General features: G+C 28.5%; 1 protein-coding gene across 1 annotated transcript; it reads left to right on the top strand.

The window, feature by feature from the left end:
- The first annotated feature begins 989 nt into the window (after positions 1-989).
- ND-51 (NADH dehydrogenase (ubiquinone) 51 kDa subunit) lies at positions 990-19,442 on the top strand. Its single transcript, XM_043048718.3, has 12 exons — positions 990-1,229; positions 4,105-4,181; positions 5,746-5,835; positions 6,068-6,216; positions 7,830-7,963; positions 9,184-9,353; positions 10,695-10,886; positions 14,740-14,906; positions 15,702-15,855; positions 15,936-15,990; positions 17,424-17,533; positions 19,241-19,442. Exons 1-12 carry the CDS (start codon positions 1,043-1,045, stop codon positions 19,325-19,327), a joined length of 1,572 nt encoding a protein of 523 aa, XP_042904652.2. The 5' UTR covers positions 990-1,042; the 3' UTR covers positions 19,328-19,442.
- Positions 19,443-19,889: the final 447 nt, after the last annotated feature.

The following is a 19,889-nucleotide window of genomic DNA, read 5'->3' on the forward strand; positions in this document are numbered from 1 at the left end:
ATTTTTAAATTATTTTGTTAATCCACAACTCTAGTATGATATTTTAAACATTAACTCCTTGCACTTAGCACTTACATTCAAAGAAAATTTTATTTAACAGATTTTTTCCGCATACAACTATACTCTCCAGAACTCTCTTTGCAAGAATCAAAAGAACAATAAGTATAGGGTACATTCAAAATAAAAATACATATATTGTTATAATTAAAGACATTAACAAAACTCGTTCGTTTGTTATTTATTGCAAAAAATAACTATTTTGAATGAGATTTCATTTCTTCCAATATCATTTTTTGAAGCATTTTTATTAACAACAATTTTAGGGATAATAATTTATTAACTCCTTGATAAAACCTCCAAGCCCCCTGATAAGAAAAGTGACAAACTTTACGTTTGACTTCTCTAAATCAATAAAAATAGAGTAATAATTATAAGACATTACTTATAGTCATAATATTGTATTTGTTAGGGAAGAATTTGTTTTCTAATACACTGAATGAATTTATCTTTCAAACATTAGGAATGGAAAAATGCTGAATTTTAATATACGTCACTTTGGAGTTGAAAATGGGCTATTGGCAACAGTCTGTCTTGAGGATGATCTGGGGACCACATACATGCAGCACATTCCGTTTTACAGAGAGACACATTTATACACCATCCATCCTTCCATAGATCATAATTTTAGACTGGAATAGAGCACGATCTACCTCCGATCTAGTACCCCCAAAGGTATTAATGTTTCATGGCAACTTGCAGGACTTTGTGACCCCGACAGATTTTGCATGCACCAGTCTATTCCTTTCAGAATGATACAAATAACTTTAAAAGAAACATTTATTCTACAAAGCAACAAATTAAGATCTTGATATTCTTTAATTTTTTGCTGGAGGTAAGATAAAATGATTAATAAAGATAAACCAGATAGCTAAAGTTTTGTTGCAGATGGGAAGATGGGTCTTTTTCTCTAGATTCTTATTTTTACAACTGACTCTTTGAGTGCGTGACGTCATAAGATTAATCTCAATATAGTTCCTTTAAGATGACAAAGCTTCCAGCAAGACAATCAATGATTTTTAAATTTGTGGATTGGCAACAGCTATTTAGAAAATCAATCGAACAGATCAAAACAAACTTTTTGTTTATTTACTTCATTGAATTAAATTTGACAAAAAGTAGCGATATGGCTACAGGCACTCGTGCGCTTGTGAATAATTTAATCTGCAGAGGTAATTTTTACCTATATTGTGCATAATTATTTCCTGATCATGAATGCTAAGCTGAAATTAAGAGAAACAGTAACTGTTATGTAACTAGCTACGTTTGACCTATTGTCCTGTTTTGTTGTAATTAAAAGTTTTGAACTCTAAATTCTGAAACCTTTGGTTTCTAATCATTTAGGATAAAGTTTTTAATTTTTATATTTGTTTGTTTATTTTGTTATTAAGAGCTGAAAACTTTTTAACGTGCTTTGTAGCTAGTGCTTAACCTTCACCTCAGGAAGATCATCTTATTATTTCAGTTTTAGCTTTACTGCTTAAAATTTTTTTTATATAATTATATGTCATACGTATGTATGTTGAAAGAAAGGGAATTTTTTTTTTTTAAAAATTAGCAGTCATGATCTATGATCAAAGGGTCACCGAGTGACCTGCAAGTATATGACTATGTCACTTAATTTGCTTGATTTATTTTTTATCTGAGATTAAATTTCAAAGAAAAGAAAACTTATCAAACTTCTTTTTTATTCCTAAAAAGAGTGTTGTTTTTCTTTGAAATTCGTTTAAAGATACATTAATACTATTTATTAATAGAAATAAAAGACACTTTCATATAATTAAAAATAGTGCTAAAATCTTCTTTATTTTTAGTCTCAACAATAAAATTTTCATCAGAACTCTTTTATCTTTTACCAATTGAACCTGGAATCGGTTCTTGAATATACAATGTGTAAAGAAATATATATATATATATATATATATATATATATATATATATATATATATATATAAAGAACAGAACACCTTAATAGGTTTTGTTATTATCAAATTTTTTATACAGTATGATTTGTGTGTCACTTACGATATTTTAAATTACAAATGCTGGCACAAAATTACTCTCTATTAGTTGGGTTGTGAACATCATCATACTCATTCAGTTTGGATTCTTGACCTTCAAAAAGTAAAAGGTAGTTGCAAATCTTAAATTTATTGTCAAAATAGGTTCTAAAAGGGTGTTTGAACGTTTGAGCCGTTTCATGTTAATTTCATTTCTTGCTTATTTTTCTCATGCTTCAACCTATCAGGGCTGGGTTTTTGACGTCAAAAAGTGGTTTTTGACATGACAAGGGTATAATACTAGTTTAAACCGTCAAAAATGTCAAAAACTGAAGTTTGCCAAGAAAATATATAAACTTCAAAACTACCAGCAGTTGCCATGCATTATATTGAAATTTAATTATACTATAGGTAATCAGCAGGTTTTAAAATATTTTTTAATTAAAATTAAGGTAAAATAACAGATTTAAAATCTCAGAAATTGATATTCAAATGCATGTGCAGAAAAATTTTGCACAAAAATTGTTTAAATATTTATATTTAAAAAATTTTGTTTCTTCTTTTTGATACTTAAGAAAATTAAAAGTTTATTACTATGCATTTTTGACATATAAGGAACATATAACTAATATTTGTAAGGAACTTACAAGTTATGTTGTATAAATACAAACTTGATATAAGATACAAGTGTATAAATTTTTTTTTTTAATGTTATACCGAATATCTTTATTATCCAGTATGTTAATTTGAATTTAAAAGTAGTTATATTTATGAATAATGATAAATATAATTCATATTGTTTATTATATTTATTTATAATTATTACACTTATCATTTTAAAACAATTTTTATCTCTTAATTTTTTTTCTCCACTTGTATTAAGAATACAAATAATGCATATCTTGAAAGCAAGAAGTAATTATTCAACAGCTGAATATTTAGATATTCAACAAAACTATATCGTATTCAGCAAAATGAAATTCACAAGTATTTGGATAAACTAAATTTTCAGCATAGTAAATGAATAGGCTGAATATACTGTAAATCGACACTAACTACTCTGTGTATTTAACAGAAAGCACTTAAATTTGTATTGTCTTATGTTAAATTTTTAGTATAATCTATACTATACACTAAATTTGGTTATAAATAAATTTCTTAATAATATCACTGCAGATTTTCAATAACACATGAAAATGAATACATAATATTACAAAAGATGTGAGTTTTAATAACGCATGAAAATGAATACATAATATTACAAAAGATGTGAGTTTTCAAAAGTACAAGATTTTGGTTACTATTCAAAATATAAGTGTTTCTTCAAAATTTTAAATTTATTTTTTCTAGAACATATTTAGAAACACTATCCTTTAAAAAATATCTAAATTTTATGCATTAATTAAATTTCACATATGAATATAGGTTTTTGACATTTTCGATATTTTTGACAGTGAGGTTTTTGACACGACGGTTTAAACCATGGTTTAAACTGTCAAAAACTGTCACATGTCAAAAACCTGCCAACCCTGCAACCTATTTAAGCTAATCTCAATTAAATACAATGATAAAATTTGATTGTCTCATGATAGTTTCATAAAAAAAACTATTACTGTAAACTTATTAAAAAAGTATTAATTATTTTTGAATTAATTATTGTTGAAAAAAGTTTGAATTTTAAGTCATACATATTTTCTTTAAACTAAATAGACATACATATTTTCTTTAAACTCAAGTGACAAAATCTAAAATTTAAGCAAAAGTATATGAAACATTCTCGAGCATCAACATATTTTTAATAAAAATTGTAATGAGCCATTAAGATAAAACTTTAATGTGTGAAAATCCGATCATTGGATCAAAAGTTATATAGTTGTTGAAATTTTATTTTTATCTGTTCATTGCTATTTTTGAGTATAAAATACTGTACGCTAATGAATTTTTTATGTGTGAAATGTCTTGTAAGACACTAAGTCTATTTTTACAATTGTAATATTAATCTTTAAATTAATTATCTTAAATTGAATTAGTTTCCTAATTTTTTTAGGACAATTTAACTACAATCCTGTATGCAGTTTAGTGAGATGGAATTCTACTACTACTGCACCACCAACACCAACTAAAGTAAGTTATTACATTTAAAATCAAAATTTTCTAATTATTTATGAACATTGACACTTTGTTGTTTCTTCATATTTTCTTAAAGACTTTAGACATTAGGTACATAACAAGGTCTTGTCTTCCAAGATAAATCTATTACCACTGTACTTTTAAGTAATACATCAAGTGCCATGACAATACTAGCAATACTTATCTTAATAATATTTCTCAATGTTAATAATAACAATTTCTAAAATCCAACAGATGGCACTTTGTGCAGTAATGCAGTGTTTTCAAAAGTGTGGTACTCGTACCCCCAGGGGTACGGGAATAGCTTAATGGGGGTACGCGTTCTTATGCGAAATATCTTGCAACAAATGAAAATTTCAAAAACATTTATTTAAAAACAAAGCTAGCCATTAAAATTTACGATTATGTATCTTCCTATTGGCTATTTTTTGCAGAGTTAACAGTTAATAATTAGTGGTGTCAACAGCCAGCTGCGATTTGTAACTTTCGTGCAATTTTTTTATAGTAAAAAATGCATTCATTTTTTTTAGTGGTACACAGAGTTAAGAAAAATTTAGAAAGGGTACACAAAAGTCATAAGTTTGGGAAACACTGCAGTAATGTAAAAGAATTAATTATATTTAGTTTTCTCTCATTTCTACATTCCTTGTTTTTGTTATTTATTACTTCCTTGGAGCTATAAGAATTATAGTGTTAATTTTTATTAACTCTATCATAGAATAATGTAGATAATTCGTGTACTTGAATTTCTTCCCTAATAAATTGAACTAATTTTGATTTTTGTATGCGGTTGTATTCTAAAGTTAAATCTTCCGGTATTAGTTTCAATAATAAGTGACCATATGTTCCAGAGACTACATTTAAGCTTTCTAGAGATCTAATGTTTACTTCTAAATTATAATTTAAATATTGCATACAGTAATATCACTAGAATTTTTTACGGAATCAAGATTTAACAAACGATTCATATAATGATTTAAAGAACAAAATAAATTATTGTTATTAACATTGAGAAATATTATTAACAACATATATACAAGTCAATCAATTACTAATCGTACCACAATGAATTAAGCTTCGCCGGTGACAATGACCGTTACTCTTTTTAAGTCCCTCAAAACATAATGGATTAATACCCTTTATTCTTTTAGCCATTGTTTTCAACAACCTTTCTACAAGCATTATTCACAGTTTCGCAAACATATATTTGAATTGGTTTAAGCTCAAAATACTTTTCATTGATGGGAGGATGTAAATGATCAGAAACAAATTGTAAAAAAAAAAAATTTTTTTTGAAGTGCCACAATATGTGAATATAAAACCTATGCCAATAGTCCAAATAAGTGACCTTACCTCTCTACGGTACTACTGATATATTTAATGGTTCTTGGAGTAAATCGCGAGTTGAGGAACTGTTTAAAGTACCTATTCATAAAGAATCTTTTTGGTTTAAATCTAGGCCAAAAGAATAGTCATTTCAATATCACTTTATTGCATTTGGTTATTTTGGGATAGCTCTTACATAAACTTTACTAAACTTTATTTTCACTATTTTTAGACAAAGTTTGGACCACTGAAAGATGAAGACAGAATTTTCACAAATTTGTATGGGCGCCATGATTGGAAACTCAAAGGTGCTCTTTCACGGGTAAAGTGATTTTTTATTAATGTAATATTGTAATTTTTAAAAATAAGAAAAATTGTTAAGTAATATTGTAACTAATTTTTTACTGGAAATATTTAAGATATTATTATTAAAAACACAAAAATTTCTTCAGTACAATTTAAATTTTTAAAAAAAAAGTATGAAAAGATTTGTGAGTATTATTATAACTATTTTTTAAGCATTATAAAATTAATGTATATATTTCTCTGAGTAGGGTGATTGGTACAAAACAAAAGAAATTTTGATCAAAGGTGTTGACTGGATCATAAAGGAAATTAAAGATTCAGGCTTACGAGGTCGAGGAGGGGCTGGCTTCCCTACTGGAATGAAGTGGAGTTTTATGAATAAACCAGATGATGGGAGGTATTAGCTATTTTAGCACTTTTTTCTTGCTTATAAATCATTGTTGTGAATTTTTAAATTTTAATTCATAATCATATCACAGTTAAGTTATAATGAATTTTTTTTTATAAAACTAGGCTGTTTTTTTTTTTTTATCTAAAAAAAAATTAAAAACCATAATCCAAATTATGCTTTTGGCATATCATTTAATTATTTAAAATTTTGTTTTTTGAATAAAATAAAAATTTTTTTTTAGAAAGTGAGCCTTTTTTTTCTCTTATGAAGCATGAAATTAGTGTACAGTTTGAAAAAAAAGTTAGAAGTAGAAATAAAAATTATATATATTTCAAGGTTGATACCATTAAAGCAGTTTGTTAAAAATGTTGAATAAAAAACAAATTTTATCTTTTAAACATTAAACTTTTGTTTGTTTTTGTCATATTTCAAAAAATTTATGTTAAATGTAGAGATGTTTACATTGGAAAATTTATCTTTTATACAATGACAGTATGTTTAAAAGTTCTTTAAAAAGGTACTTTTCACAATTCATTTGGTTCACTCTAAAAAAATTACAATTCAGAAAACCTGCTAATTTGTTTTTATACACATTTTCTCAATAAAAAAATAAGGGGGAAAATGCAGAGATTTGATTAAGTTTTTATTTTTATTTATGCACTTATTTATATATTTTCTTTACGTATTTAGCATAAATGTTAAACCTAAATATTATTAAATTTTGAACTTCTGTATGTTGCAATCTGACAAATATGTTCCTAATAGTTTGGTTAAGAGAGCAGTCCAAAGTTTGAATCCCTTAATGTTAATTTTACTTTTTATGTACTTCATAATGTATCTCGAGGACTTTTTAAGGAAATTGAAAAATTTTCTTGCACATTATTATAAAATTCATTTATTCAAAGATAATTCAAAGAATATCTTTTAGTGAACATTTATTATTTTTTATTATTTTATTTAATAATAGTAGAACAATTTTGAACTGTAAGGATGCAATGTAAAATTACATTATAAATTATGTCAAAAAATTATGTCGCAAATTGTAAAAATTAAAATTAAAAAGATTTATAAATGTGTAAAATTATGTCAAAGAATTGTGTACTTAGCAATTCAAAATTGTTTGACTGTTATTAATTAAAGTAATAAATATTTACTAAAGATATTTTTTGCAGGGAATTATCTTTGGATACGCAAATTTTATAATTATTTGCAAAGCATTAGCATATCAATTTGCTTAAAAAGTTCTCGAGTTATGAAGAAATATGCAAAAAGTAAAACTAACATTAAGGATTTCAAACTTTGGATTGCTTTCCTGACCAAACTATTGAGACCATATTTTTCAGATTACAGCTACCCCCTATATTTTTTTTGGGGGGGGGGCATAGAAATCCGAATCCGCAAAGAAATTTACTTTTATTCAGTGAAAGTATATTTTTGTATCTAATTTCATAACTTAAATTATAGTCTGCACTAAATAGGTTGGCCTATTTGAGGCACCGTTATGATTGATTCTCAGAATGTGAAGATCTAAACATTTGATTAAAAGTTATTAAAGGTGGTCCATTTTTCTTTTGCACTTTGTACAGCTATATGCACTATATATATTATATTGTTTGTAGACCCAAATATCTTGTTGTGAATGCGGATGAAGGTGAACCTGGAACTTGTAAAGATAGAGAAATCATGAGACATGATCCTCATAAGTTGGTTGAAGGATGTTTGGTTGCTGGTCGAGCTATGGGTGCCAGAGCTGGTATGTTTATGTTATATAAATTTTCTTTTTACAGAAAGTACTTTTCGCAAAATGTTTTATACTACTTATTGCTCTTTGTCAACAAGCTAATTTCCAGTACTTTCTTTTGCTCATGGTCTTGCAGTTGTGCTTCTTTTACTCTTGTTACACTAGCTGTAAAAGTTTAAATTTATTGTTATGATTTATGAAAAGTTAAATTAATTGTTATGATTTATTTTTGAAATCTGTTCATTTCTTTTAATTGTTTTAATTACTGTGGAATTTTCAAATTTAATATTCCTATTGTATTGAAGAAACTAAAATTAGTGCTTTATCAGATTTAGATAAAATATAAAAGCTTTCTGCGTACGCAAAATCTCAATCAAAAAACTCTCTGCACACATTGATTTACCCTTGTAAATAGTTTCAACTCTTTTGTTGCCTCTTCATTTTGGCAAAAAAAATTTGAAATCATAGATTTAAAAAAAATAATTTTTTTTTGAATTTTTATAGAATTCTATATTGGTTCTTACCACAGGGATGAGTTTGGTAAAAAAACCAAAAAAGCTAAAATTAAAAATTGCAAAATGTCTGTATAAAAACTCTTTTTAGAAAATGAAAAATACCTGAAATTAGAACAAGAAGAAAATGCATGTGGGAAACTTTTATCCACTGGATGTTAGCTACATTTTAATAAAAATAATGATGCAAGATTTTATTTATTTAAATTGTGTGAATCTCAATATGTGATTTTTAAATCCCTCAAATACAAATCTCGACTTTTAATTTTATAATCAAACAAATAATTAAATTTGCAAAAAAAGAAAAGAAACTTTTGAGTCCTACACCTTTGAAAACTTTTTATTAAGGTGAATTTTTTTAAACTTGTTTACGAAAGAAAGTGAGCATCCAGACTTGTAGAAGGGTTTACAAATTCTCATTCATTAGCTTCATTTTTCTAAAAGCTTTTTTTTCTTATTTTAGTGTTTTTGCTAAAGAACTTTTAAACTCAACTTAAACCCAGATTATCAAGTTTTGTATTAATTTTCAATTGTATTCTGTTCACAAGTGTACCCTTTTTTTGGGATATAATTTTCTCATCTGATACTATGTGCTTCTAATACTTTGCTTGGATACAGTTACATAAGCAGTATAATCATATCTTAGCCAAATTGGCAATGTTTGATTTTTCTGATGTCTTTAATTTTATATTATAAATAATAAATTTTGATGTTTTTCAGCTTATATCTACATTAGGGGAGAATTCTATAATGAAGCGTCTAACATGCAAGTAGCTATTAAAGAAGCTTATGAAGCTGGTCTACTCGGAAAAAATGCATGTGGTTCAGGCTATGATTTTGATGTCTTTGTTCACAGAGGTGCAGGTGCTTACATCTGTGGAGAAGAAACTGTGAGTTTAGATTTATGAAATGTTGTTGCAGTTATAATCTTCATTGTTTTGTGTTGTTATCTGTAAACAATTACATGTATGAAAAAAAAAACATAGACTTGTACTATCTTATTATAAAACATTTTTTAACAGGTAACAGGCGACAAAAAAATTCTTCATAAAGCAATTAATATAAAAAGGGAGTCCTTCTGGATACCTAGTATTAATTCTTCTGTTGTTTGGGCATGAGATGAACAGTGTGCAAAAAAAGGACTACCCTGAATAACTTTTGATCTAATGATCGCATATTCATGTTCTAGGACTCAATCTTAATGGCTCGAAGGAGTGGCCTTAAATATCCTAATAACAAGTGCAGATCATACTTTAGGTTGCAAAATCGGACCCCAAAACGTACTATCTCTGAATAAACATACTTTTTTTTTTTTATGGATTCAGATTTCTGAAGACCAAAATATAGGGGATTGCCACAATCTTGGAAATATGGTCCCAATAGTTTATACAGGAGGCACTTCAAAGTTTGGACCTCTTAATGTTAATTTTACTTTTTGCATATTTCACTATATTTTGAACACTTTTTAACTGAATTGAAAAACCTTTGCTCATAATTATAAAATTTGTTTATCCAAAGATAATTCCGTGCAAAAAATAACTTTTTGTAAATATTTATTATTTTATTGAATAATGATTGAAAAAATTTGAATTGTGAGGTATACAATTTTTTGGATTATTTTAAATATTAAAATTTAACATGCCAAAATACAAAATTTGAGCAACATCAGTTGAATAGTTCCTGAAAAATTGAATTTTAAAATTTAAGATTGATTGGATCTTTTCTATGTAATTTTAAATGTCAAAAATCAAAAACTTGAACGAAATTGCCCTAATAGCAAATAAGACTTAACATTTTAAATATATAACTTATTTACCTTCTGCATTATGGCTTAATTTCATATTCTGTGGGTGAAAATTCCAAAACTATCAAAAGGAGGTATATTTATTTATATGAAGTATGTTTTTGTGTCTGATTTTTCATAATTCTTAAATTATAAGACACTTATTAATTGGCATTTTTATGTGGACCCTTGGAAACCAAGAAAATTGCATTTGAAAATGTAAAAACTTGATCATTTGGGCACAAATATTTAATATCTATAATGGAAATAGTATTAAATTTAGTCATCTTTTTTAATTCAGTCTATTATTAGGATCTATTATTGCAACCTATATAAATGTAATCTGTATTTAGGATCTTTTATTGCAATCTATATTAATGCAATCTATTATTGCAACCTTTATTAATGTAATCTACAATTAAGATGTTTTATTGCAATCTATTATTAGGCTTTGATAGAATCTATTGAAGGGAAGCAAGGAAAGCCTCGATTGAAGCCTCCATTTCCTGCTGATATTGGTGTATTTGGATGTCCGACTACTGTATCTAATGTAGAGACTGTCGCTGTGGCTCCTACAATTTGTAGGCGCGGCGGTGCATGGTTTGCTTCATTTGGCAGGCCAAGGAATTCAGGCACTAAAGTATGCTTATACCCAATTGTTATTTTAAATTTATATTAATTTAAATATCAAATATGTCTTCGTGAGATTATTTTAATTTTATTTAACAGTTCTTTTTTGATGTTTATATTGAATGTGCTGTATTAGATCTACACCATTCTAAATGGTTAGCTTTTTTCAAATGCAGGTTTTGACCTTTAGATAGTTATTTCTTCCTTTTGTTTTGCTTCATACTCATGTTTTTGTTTAATTTTGTTTTTATTATTTGATGTTATGATATTTAAGTTTCATGTTGAATAATTGAAAAAGAATGATTAAGTATCGAGAAAAACTTACGAAAATTTTGGCATTTTTTTCATAGTTAATAGTTTTTAAAATTATATATATACAGTAAAACCTCGCTACAACAATATTTTGCGGACCAAATAAGAATATTGTTGTAGAGGGATATATTGTTATATCGAGGGCCCACATAATTCTGGGACGCACTAAGATTTTTTGAAATTTAATGTTATATATTCATTAACTATAAATATATTTATATATTATCGAAAAAATTAATTTGTTAAGTGTTTATTACGGTTAAACATTAAAAACAATGAATATAAATACAGAACATAAGATTGTAAACTTACCTTAAAAAAACATTTTTATTGAATAAAAAAACATTTTTATTGAAAAAAGTCCGATATTTTTGTTTGTTTATTCATTTTTCTGACTGTTAAGTCAACCAACAAAGTATGCATAGAGTCCAATGCCCGAAAATGATTTTCATTTGTGAATGGAAGACTTGAGAAAAATGTCTTTAGAGATTTTACGGATTGAAGATCTTCATGGGGTGACAATACGGACGGTGATACAGATGGCTCATCATCACCATCTTCTTCCTCATCATTATTTTCCATTTCATCCGTAATTTCAGAGAGATTCTCTTCCTCACTAACTCCTGCGAAAATTGTGAGATCGTCATCCGCAGTTAAATAGTCCTCCACGTTAACACCGTATGTTTTACCCATTTTTTCCTCAAGTTGGGATAAAGATTTTTGAAGATTCAAAACAAATTCTTGATTATCTGAAAGATCACTGTCTGTGGAGTTTTCTTCACTATTAGAAACAATTTCATCTTCCAAGACACACAAACCGACCTTTTTCCAACAATTTTGAATAGTTTTTTCTGTTACCTCCCACCAACTACCAGCAATAATATCACATGCCTCCTTGACATTCACAGTTTTAAAAGGATCTTCTACTTTATTTTCGATGTTGACAAGTATCGATTCAACCAAACGCTTCCTGTAGTATCCTTTGAAACACTTGATTATGCCCATGTCGAGTGGTTGCAAAATCGAAGTGCAGTTGGCCGGGAAATAAACAATTTCGACGTTGTGTAGTTTTGGAATTGAGGTGTGAGCGGTGCAGTTATCAATTAATAAAGCAATTTTTTTCTTCCTCTTTTTCATTTCTTTATCTAACATCAACAACCATTCAGAAAAAAACTTAGAAGTCATCCAAGCTTTTTTATTGGCTTTATATTCCACGGGAAGACTTTTCACATTCTTGAAACACCTCGGCTTCAATGATTTGCCGATAACAAGAGGTTGAATTTTGTGTGTCCCTGTGCTATTGGCACACAGAAGAACAGTCAATCTCTGCTTTGATTTTTTTCCGCCGTAACATTTTTCACCCTTAAATGCCAATGTTCGATCGGGAAGGAGTTGAAAAAACAGCCCAGCTTCATCTGAGTTATAAACGTTCTCTGGTTTATACTTTTGAAGAATATCTGTCATCTTCTCTTGCTTCCATTTATTTGCTTCGTTAATCGGAGCAGATTTTTTCTCTCCGTGAACTTCCTGGAAAGTTATTCCATGTCGATCCCGAAAGCGCATTAGCCAACCATTACTAGCTTTAAAAGTTTCATTCCCTAGCATTACTGCGAATTTACGTGCTTGTGTGCATAACAAGGGCCCATTTATTGGGATATTTGTTGCTCTCATCTCTTGAAACCATTTTAAGACGGCAGCATCGATGTTTTCATTAGTTGCGACTTTTAGTCGTTTACGCTTTGGATTAATTAAATTTGAACTTACAGTATCTTCGATCTGTTTTCTTTTCTCTAGAAACGTTGCAACTGTAGATTGAGATAATCCGTATTTTCTAGCTGCATCAATCTGTTTCATTCCATCATCAATATCTTTAATAACGTTAAGTTTATCTTGAAATGAAAGTTGCTTTCTCCCTGCCATTACACTAGTAAAAAATATCCAATACACTGAAGACTCACCAAGCTGAAAATGTTAGCAGCACTAAATGCAAAAAGTTCTGATCGTAGAATTTGCGCTAGCTCATGAAAACACCAGGTGTAGTTTAAATCAGGGATTAAGTGACAGTGATGAACGATGACCAATGGTCAGTATACATTTTTCTCTCCTCCTCAATTTCAATAAACGTGCTCCACCCACCTTCTACAGAAACAGTACCTTCTCAGGGTCGCAGGTGTTACTGTGATGTGTGTGGTCATTTATGACTCATGATGTTACAATGGTGATTTCTTAAGAACTGAGGGAGGCAATTCTAAAACATGAAGCTCTTAGGGTGGTCTAAGTACCTCAACAGTGGGGGAATGAAATTTGAATACAAAAGCCATTCTCTGATGTGCAAAGAAATAACAGTGGGGTGAAAGATCATAACCAGCAGTGACCCTTTTATCAGAAAAGATGAAAAAAATGGTAAAAGATGACAAAAAGGCATTTTACATTATTTGAAAACCAGTAAAAAAAAAATAGAAAATAATGTTGAAATTTGAAAAAAAATCGTTTTACAGAGGTTTACTGCTTCAGAGAATATCGTTATATTGAGAGGAAGATAACATTAATCCATATGCAAGTTTGGCGGGACCACGGAACATTATCGTAATAGAGGGAGTTATTGTTGTATCGGATATCGTAGTAGTGAGAGTTCACTGTATTTTTAAAAAAGAACTGTTTTAAATGAAATGAAATTAATGAACACAAGTTCTTTTACTGAATTTAGTGGTAATTAAACAAGTAATGTTATTTTTTTCTTTTTAAAAAACTTGTTTAAAAAAGTATAAAAAATGTTTTTTATTAAAAATTTTCAACATGTTAAAAACTAATGTTATTAAGAGTGAGCCTTGAAATTTTCTATATTTTAATGAAAAAATAGCAATTTAAAACAAAGAAAGATTTTTCATCCATAAACATGTTTACATTGTGTTAGAAAGCTGTTTGATTTTGACAGAGACAGGAAAAGTAATTTTTTTTAAACAAATCCTTTATTAATTATTTTAAACATTAAAACATTGTCTTTTTAACTTTTTGTTTTTTCCAATGAAAAACTATAAATTTTAAACTAAAAAAAAAGAGATATTTTTTAATTTATAAAAATGCTTAACTTCTATGAAAGAACAGTTATATGCCTATCATGGTAAACTATACAGTTATGCAAACACTTTTAAATCTTAGCTCTTTTCATGTGTTGCATGATTAAACATTTTCAGTTGACTTTTCAGTCTTGAATTTTGACTGCATAAATCTTCACTTTAGACTACTAACTTTAAAAATTAAAATAAGTTTAATCATTCAGTTTGATTGTGAATTTGAATTAATTGGCAAGTTCTAGAATGCACAAGACTTAAGTGCAAATGCCAAAACACTGGCACTGCCTTGGCATTTGTAATTGAAACTTTCTTCCGCTCAAAAACCAACTCTTAGTATATTAATCCTCTAAAATATTTGGAATTAAAAGACTTATCACACAATAAATTTTGTATAGTTTCATTTTTCAAAAATTTTACTTAGACTCTTTATTTGCTCTGCTGTTTAAATTAAAACACATGGATTAAATTTTCTTCTAGCTTTTTAACATTTCTGGCCACGTGAATAATCCGTGCACGGTTGAAGAAGAGATGTCCATTCCATTGAAGGAGCTGATTGAAAAGCACGCCGGCGGTGTTCTTGGCGGATGGGATAATTTATTAGGTGTTATTCCTGGAGGATCATCAACACCTGTCATACCTAAAAAGTTAGTTTTTATTTATTGACTTGAAAGGGTTTGTGCAGGGTCCATACGATGGACCCCAAGTAATTTAAAAATGGAATTAGCATGTCAAGATGCCCTTTTTCTCAGTAATTATACTTTTAATGCTTATTAACCTTTACCCATGTTCAGAAGTTTCTCGTTGTGCCATATTGTAACATTTTCTATATACTATCACCATCATCAATGGCTCGACAGCGCAGGATGGGCCTTGGCCTTCTCAAGAAGTTTTTTCCAGGCTAACCCTTTTTTTTTACTAGTGTCTTCCAATTTTTAGTTTTTTTAAGACCAAAAGGTCTTTCTCTAGGCCATCTATCCTTCTCAAATTCGGCCTGTCTCTATTTCCTGTGCCAACTGGTCTGCCATTGAAAACTCTTTTTGCGGTACAGTCTTCGTCCTATTTCTGGATACCAATGATTGGTAAAAGAGCAATTTTGTACTCCTTGGTGCATAATTTGTTTCACAAATTAACTGAGGATAAGAACTAATCTGAAATCATAACATTCTATATTTATTCAGGACTATTCTAACGCATGGGTTACCATACACATGGAAAATAGTGAAAAACAATTTTGATTATAAAGGTTGCTGCTATAATTGCAAGGGTAATTATGCTGTTATGTTTATGTTGAAAGTTCTATAGATTTCAATGCTTTTAAGTGGCTTTGCTTTTCAAATAAAGCTTATAAAGTATATTTTTTTCTTTCAAAATGAAAAATCTTAGTCTTTAAAACTAATTAAACTGTATGTTATTGTTATTTCATTATTATTATATTGCAGAGTATGTGAAGACGTCTTGATGGACTTTGATGGTTTAGTAGCTGCACAAACAGCTCTGGGTACAGCTGCTGTAATTGTGATGAATAAACAAACAGATATAATTAAAGCTATCGCTAGATTGATAGAATTTTATAAGCATGAAAGTTGTGGACAGGTAATTATTTCCCCAAATAATTGTCTTTTTATTGTTATTTTCTTTCTATTTTTGTTTATTGGTTTTTTTTTTATCCCTAGTGCACACCTTGCCGTGAAGGAGTAGGTTGGATGTATAAAATAATGAACAGATTTGGTAAGATACTTTGCTCAAAATTAAAAATGTTATATTCAATGAATATTGCCATACATTAATAGTTTGACACTTATAATTTTTATTTGTTAAATTATGTTTCTTCTAATTTTTCAAAAAGTACTGTTTAAATATTTCTTTAATTTAAAGAATATTAAGATTATGGGTTAGCTCATAATGAAAATTTTGTTACAATGATAAAGTTTCAATTAATACATATTTTTGAACACCCTATAATATTCTAAAGAAAATGCGATCTGTTTGTCTTATGTGCAATGTATACATTTCATTTTTTAAACGTATTGTATGCATGCATCCTCACAGATTTAACCATGTTTTTCAAAAGTTGAATATTTTGGGATTTTTAATATTAGTTTTAAAGAATTTTAAAATTAACATTTAAGAATATGATTGTGGGAGGCTTGATCAGCTTTGCACCAATGACATACCAGAAAGAGTCCCCCCCCCCTGTTGAAAGGTAAGAGATTCGGCGTGATCTTTAAAAAAACATGAGGGAGCCATTTGCCTCTTTTTCGAAATATTGAGCTGATGACACCATCGAGATCTTTTTTCCAAGTATCAAGGGTGATCAGGTGGAACTCTCCAAAGTACTTTTTCTTCCATCCTTTTTATTCTGTTGGGCTTGTTAAGCTAACATTGCCATGCAGGATGATTATTTTTATTTCCAGACGAGGCAGTCTCGGCGATTACCGATTTCAATACTGATCTCAATTAGCGATTTCAATACTGATCAAACTAACATAGGAGGAGATCCATTGAACGTATATAGGGTATCTACAGAAAGCCGATCTTTTTGAAATTTAAATTTCTGCTGAGGAGGACCATGCCGACTCCCCTCCTGCTGAGTATATCTATATAATATACTGTAAAGTCTTTTACTTTCAGAGCGGATTGTTGCCCAAGCTTAGTTTCTTGCAAGGTCATAATCGGTATGTCATGCTCATCCGATAGATCCAATACCTGTTCCAGTTTTAAAACTTAAACTTACTTTTAAAAGGCAGCTTACTTATCCAATATAATTGATAGATATTGGAGAACATGATAAACGATTTTATGCGATAATTGGTTTAAAGATAAAAAAAATCTTTTTGTTTACTTATTTTAAGAGTTCCGACCATGGTTGGGATAGAAAAACCATTCACATTGCACTGTATAATATTAAGAGATTTTACTTTTCACTACCACTGTATATTTAGATGAAAAATGAAGAAAAGAAATTCAAATAATTATGTAATTTAAAAAAAAAAAATTTCCATCGATTTGCACCACCAAATGTTCAATGGGATGTTTGCCATTTCTATTATATTTTACTTCTTAGGATTGACTTGCCAATTGTTCTTTAGAATCGACAAGTTTTGAAATGAGATTTATTGTTTGAAAATTATAATATTTAAACGAGTCATTTTAATTAATAGTTGAGGGCAGTGCTAAGCCTGAAGAAATCAACATGTTATATGAAATAAGCAAGCAAATTGAAGGTCATACTATTTGTGCTCTTGGAGATGGAGCTGCTTGGCCTGTTCAGGTAACTAATTATTAGTTGTTAATCTAGTTTATAAGATATCATTAAAATGTAAGAGTTTGTGTTAAAAAATAAATTCTATTTTTACCAAGTTATGTAATATAATTTGCCATGAGACAAACTGTTATAGATTAGGTTTTAATAAGCTAACAGGGATGAAGTGCTTATTATATTTTATTTATGGCAGGTCTATTATTACTTCTGATTGTGTTGATTACATCTTTAGAAAGATTTGAATTTATGAAATATTTTATAAACAGGGGTCTGTCCAGATATTTTGTGAAAGGTCCGTTTTTCGTTAAATTGTGAAAAAATTACTCACATTCTTTCAACCAGGGTCCGCTTTTATAAATTTGTGCAAATAGGGTCCGTTATTGCAAAAAAAAAAACTTTTTCAAGGAGTTTTTAAATTGTGAAGACATACAAAATTATGCTCAACACTGTAAAATTTTAATTAAAAAAATTAAATTTTAAGAAATAAACAGCAATGGCAGCTACTAAATTAGCGATGCAACATACAAATATTTGGTATTTAGCCTATACTGCTGAACGCAAAATATTAATTTCGGACGAATAATGGAAGAATCGTCTGCCGAAGACAAAACTTAATTCGTTTACATCCATCTTTCTTGTTTTCTGCCCTGGAAAGGGTTTATTCGATTAACAAAATAATAATGAAGGTAAACAAATTTGTGAAGGGTCCGATAAAAAGAAAAAATCATTTTGTGAAGGGTCCGATTTTAAGTTAAAATATTTTGTGAAAGGTCCGTTTTTATGAAAAGATATTTTGTGAAGGGTCCGTTAACGGACCCAAATTTCTTCTAAACAGACCCCTGATAGATGTATACTTTCAGAGGTTAAAAAAGAAAGTTTATTTTTTTTCATAGATGTTTATAAATGAAAGTTAAAATAATTTAAAAATAGATAATTTGTGAGTTTTTTTTATAAATTCACAATGAAATTATTCTTGTACATGGGAAATATAAAAGCATCTTCAAAAAAAAAAGAATGCATTCTAAATTTGTATTAAACATCAGTCTTGGTGAGGTTTTCTCTTCCTCAACAGGAAACAACTTTAAATTAACAGGAGTAGTTAATTTTTCTTGAAAACACCAAAATTTTTTTTTGTTTGGCTTTTGAAATAGTGCCATTTATGAACTCAAATCTAGAGCAATTTTTTCTGCTGACTTCACATTTTGAACGAACATAGCTGTATTGCAATCGAAAGACTTGGACCTTAATATTGTAACAATTATAACAAAGAAAATGTAACAATTTTTTGTTAGTTCATTGTCAGTTTTCCAAATTGTTTTTTTAAAAAAAGAAATGGGTCAATCCAATGAATAGTTTTTGTTTAATAAGTCCTACCCGTTTGAAGAAATATGATTTGAGTGAAACAAAAGATTACGTTGTTTTAACATTAAGTAGCGTAGATCACAATTTGTTAATAAGTGTTGCATTTTTGGAATATTTATAGTTCATATTATTTTCTGTATTATATTTATATTCTTAGATAGATGAATTATTGATTCATATTGACGATAAACTTAGCTCTCTAAATTTATTTTATTTTCACGCCTAGTTTCATATTAAAAAATAATTCACTTTTAATTGTTTACTACTAATATTCAATTTCAAAATAGTAAAATGTATTTATTTAATAATAAAGAAATTTTCTTTAAAAAAATGTTTCAATAAAATATTTTTTAGGGACTTATTCGTCACTTCAGGCCTCTTATTGAAGAAAGAATGCAGGACTATGCCGATTCCAATAAATCTGCAAAAGCAGCCATATAAAATGTTGTACAGACTTTCTCATGTATAGAATTTCAAGATACAGTAGTGATATGTTTCAAATATTTTAAATTATTAAAGGTTATAAAAACTAAATAAAATGGTATAAAATGTGTCACCTTTTTATGATACTTTTTTAAAAACTCTATTGTGAGTTATATTGTATGGGTTTACTGCGTCACGGTGGTATGCAACTGGTTAAGGTGCATTAACATACAGTGGAACCCCGAATATTTTCTGTCAGACTAACATTAAAAAAACACACAAAGCAGGATAGCATAAAATCAGGGGTAAAAAAAATCTAAGTATATTTTTCAGAAATTAACAATTACGATATGAATTATTAGAAACATTGCCCAATCTCTACATTCGTTTTTTTTTTTTTTTTTAAAATACAATTTAAACAATTTCCCTCTCAATGCTTACTATTATTTGCATATGTTTTCAAATTCATGATTAGCTGTGGATATATTGTCAGATATTTTTTGCTCATCATCATTTTCATCCCTATCATTGGGAGCAGGCATTGGAAAGAAATGGGATGTTAGTTAATGATGTGTTGCAG

Source organism: Parasteatoda tepidariorum, chromosome 4 (assembly GCF_982258835.1).
Source record: "Parasteatoda tepidariorum strain Cologne lab strain chromosome 4, Ptep-v5.0, whole genome shotgun sequence".
In the NCBI taxonomy this organism is placed as follows: domain Eukaryota; kingdom Metazoa; phylum Arthropoda; class Arachnida; order Araneae; family Theridiidae; genus Parasteatoda; species Parasteatoda tepidariorum.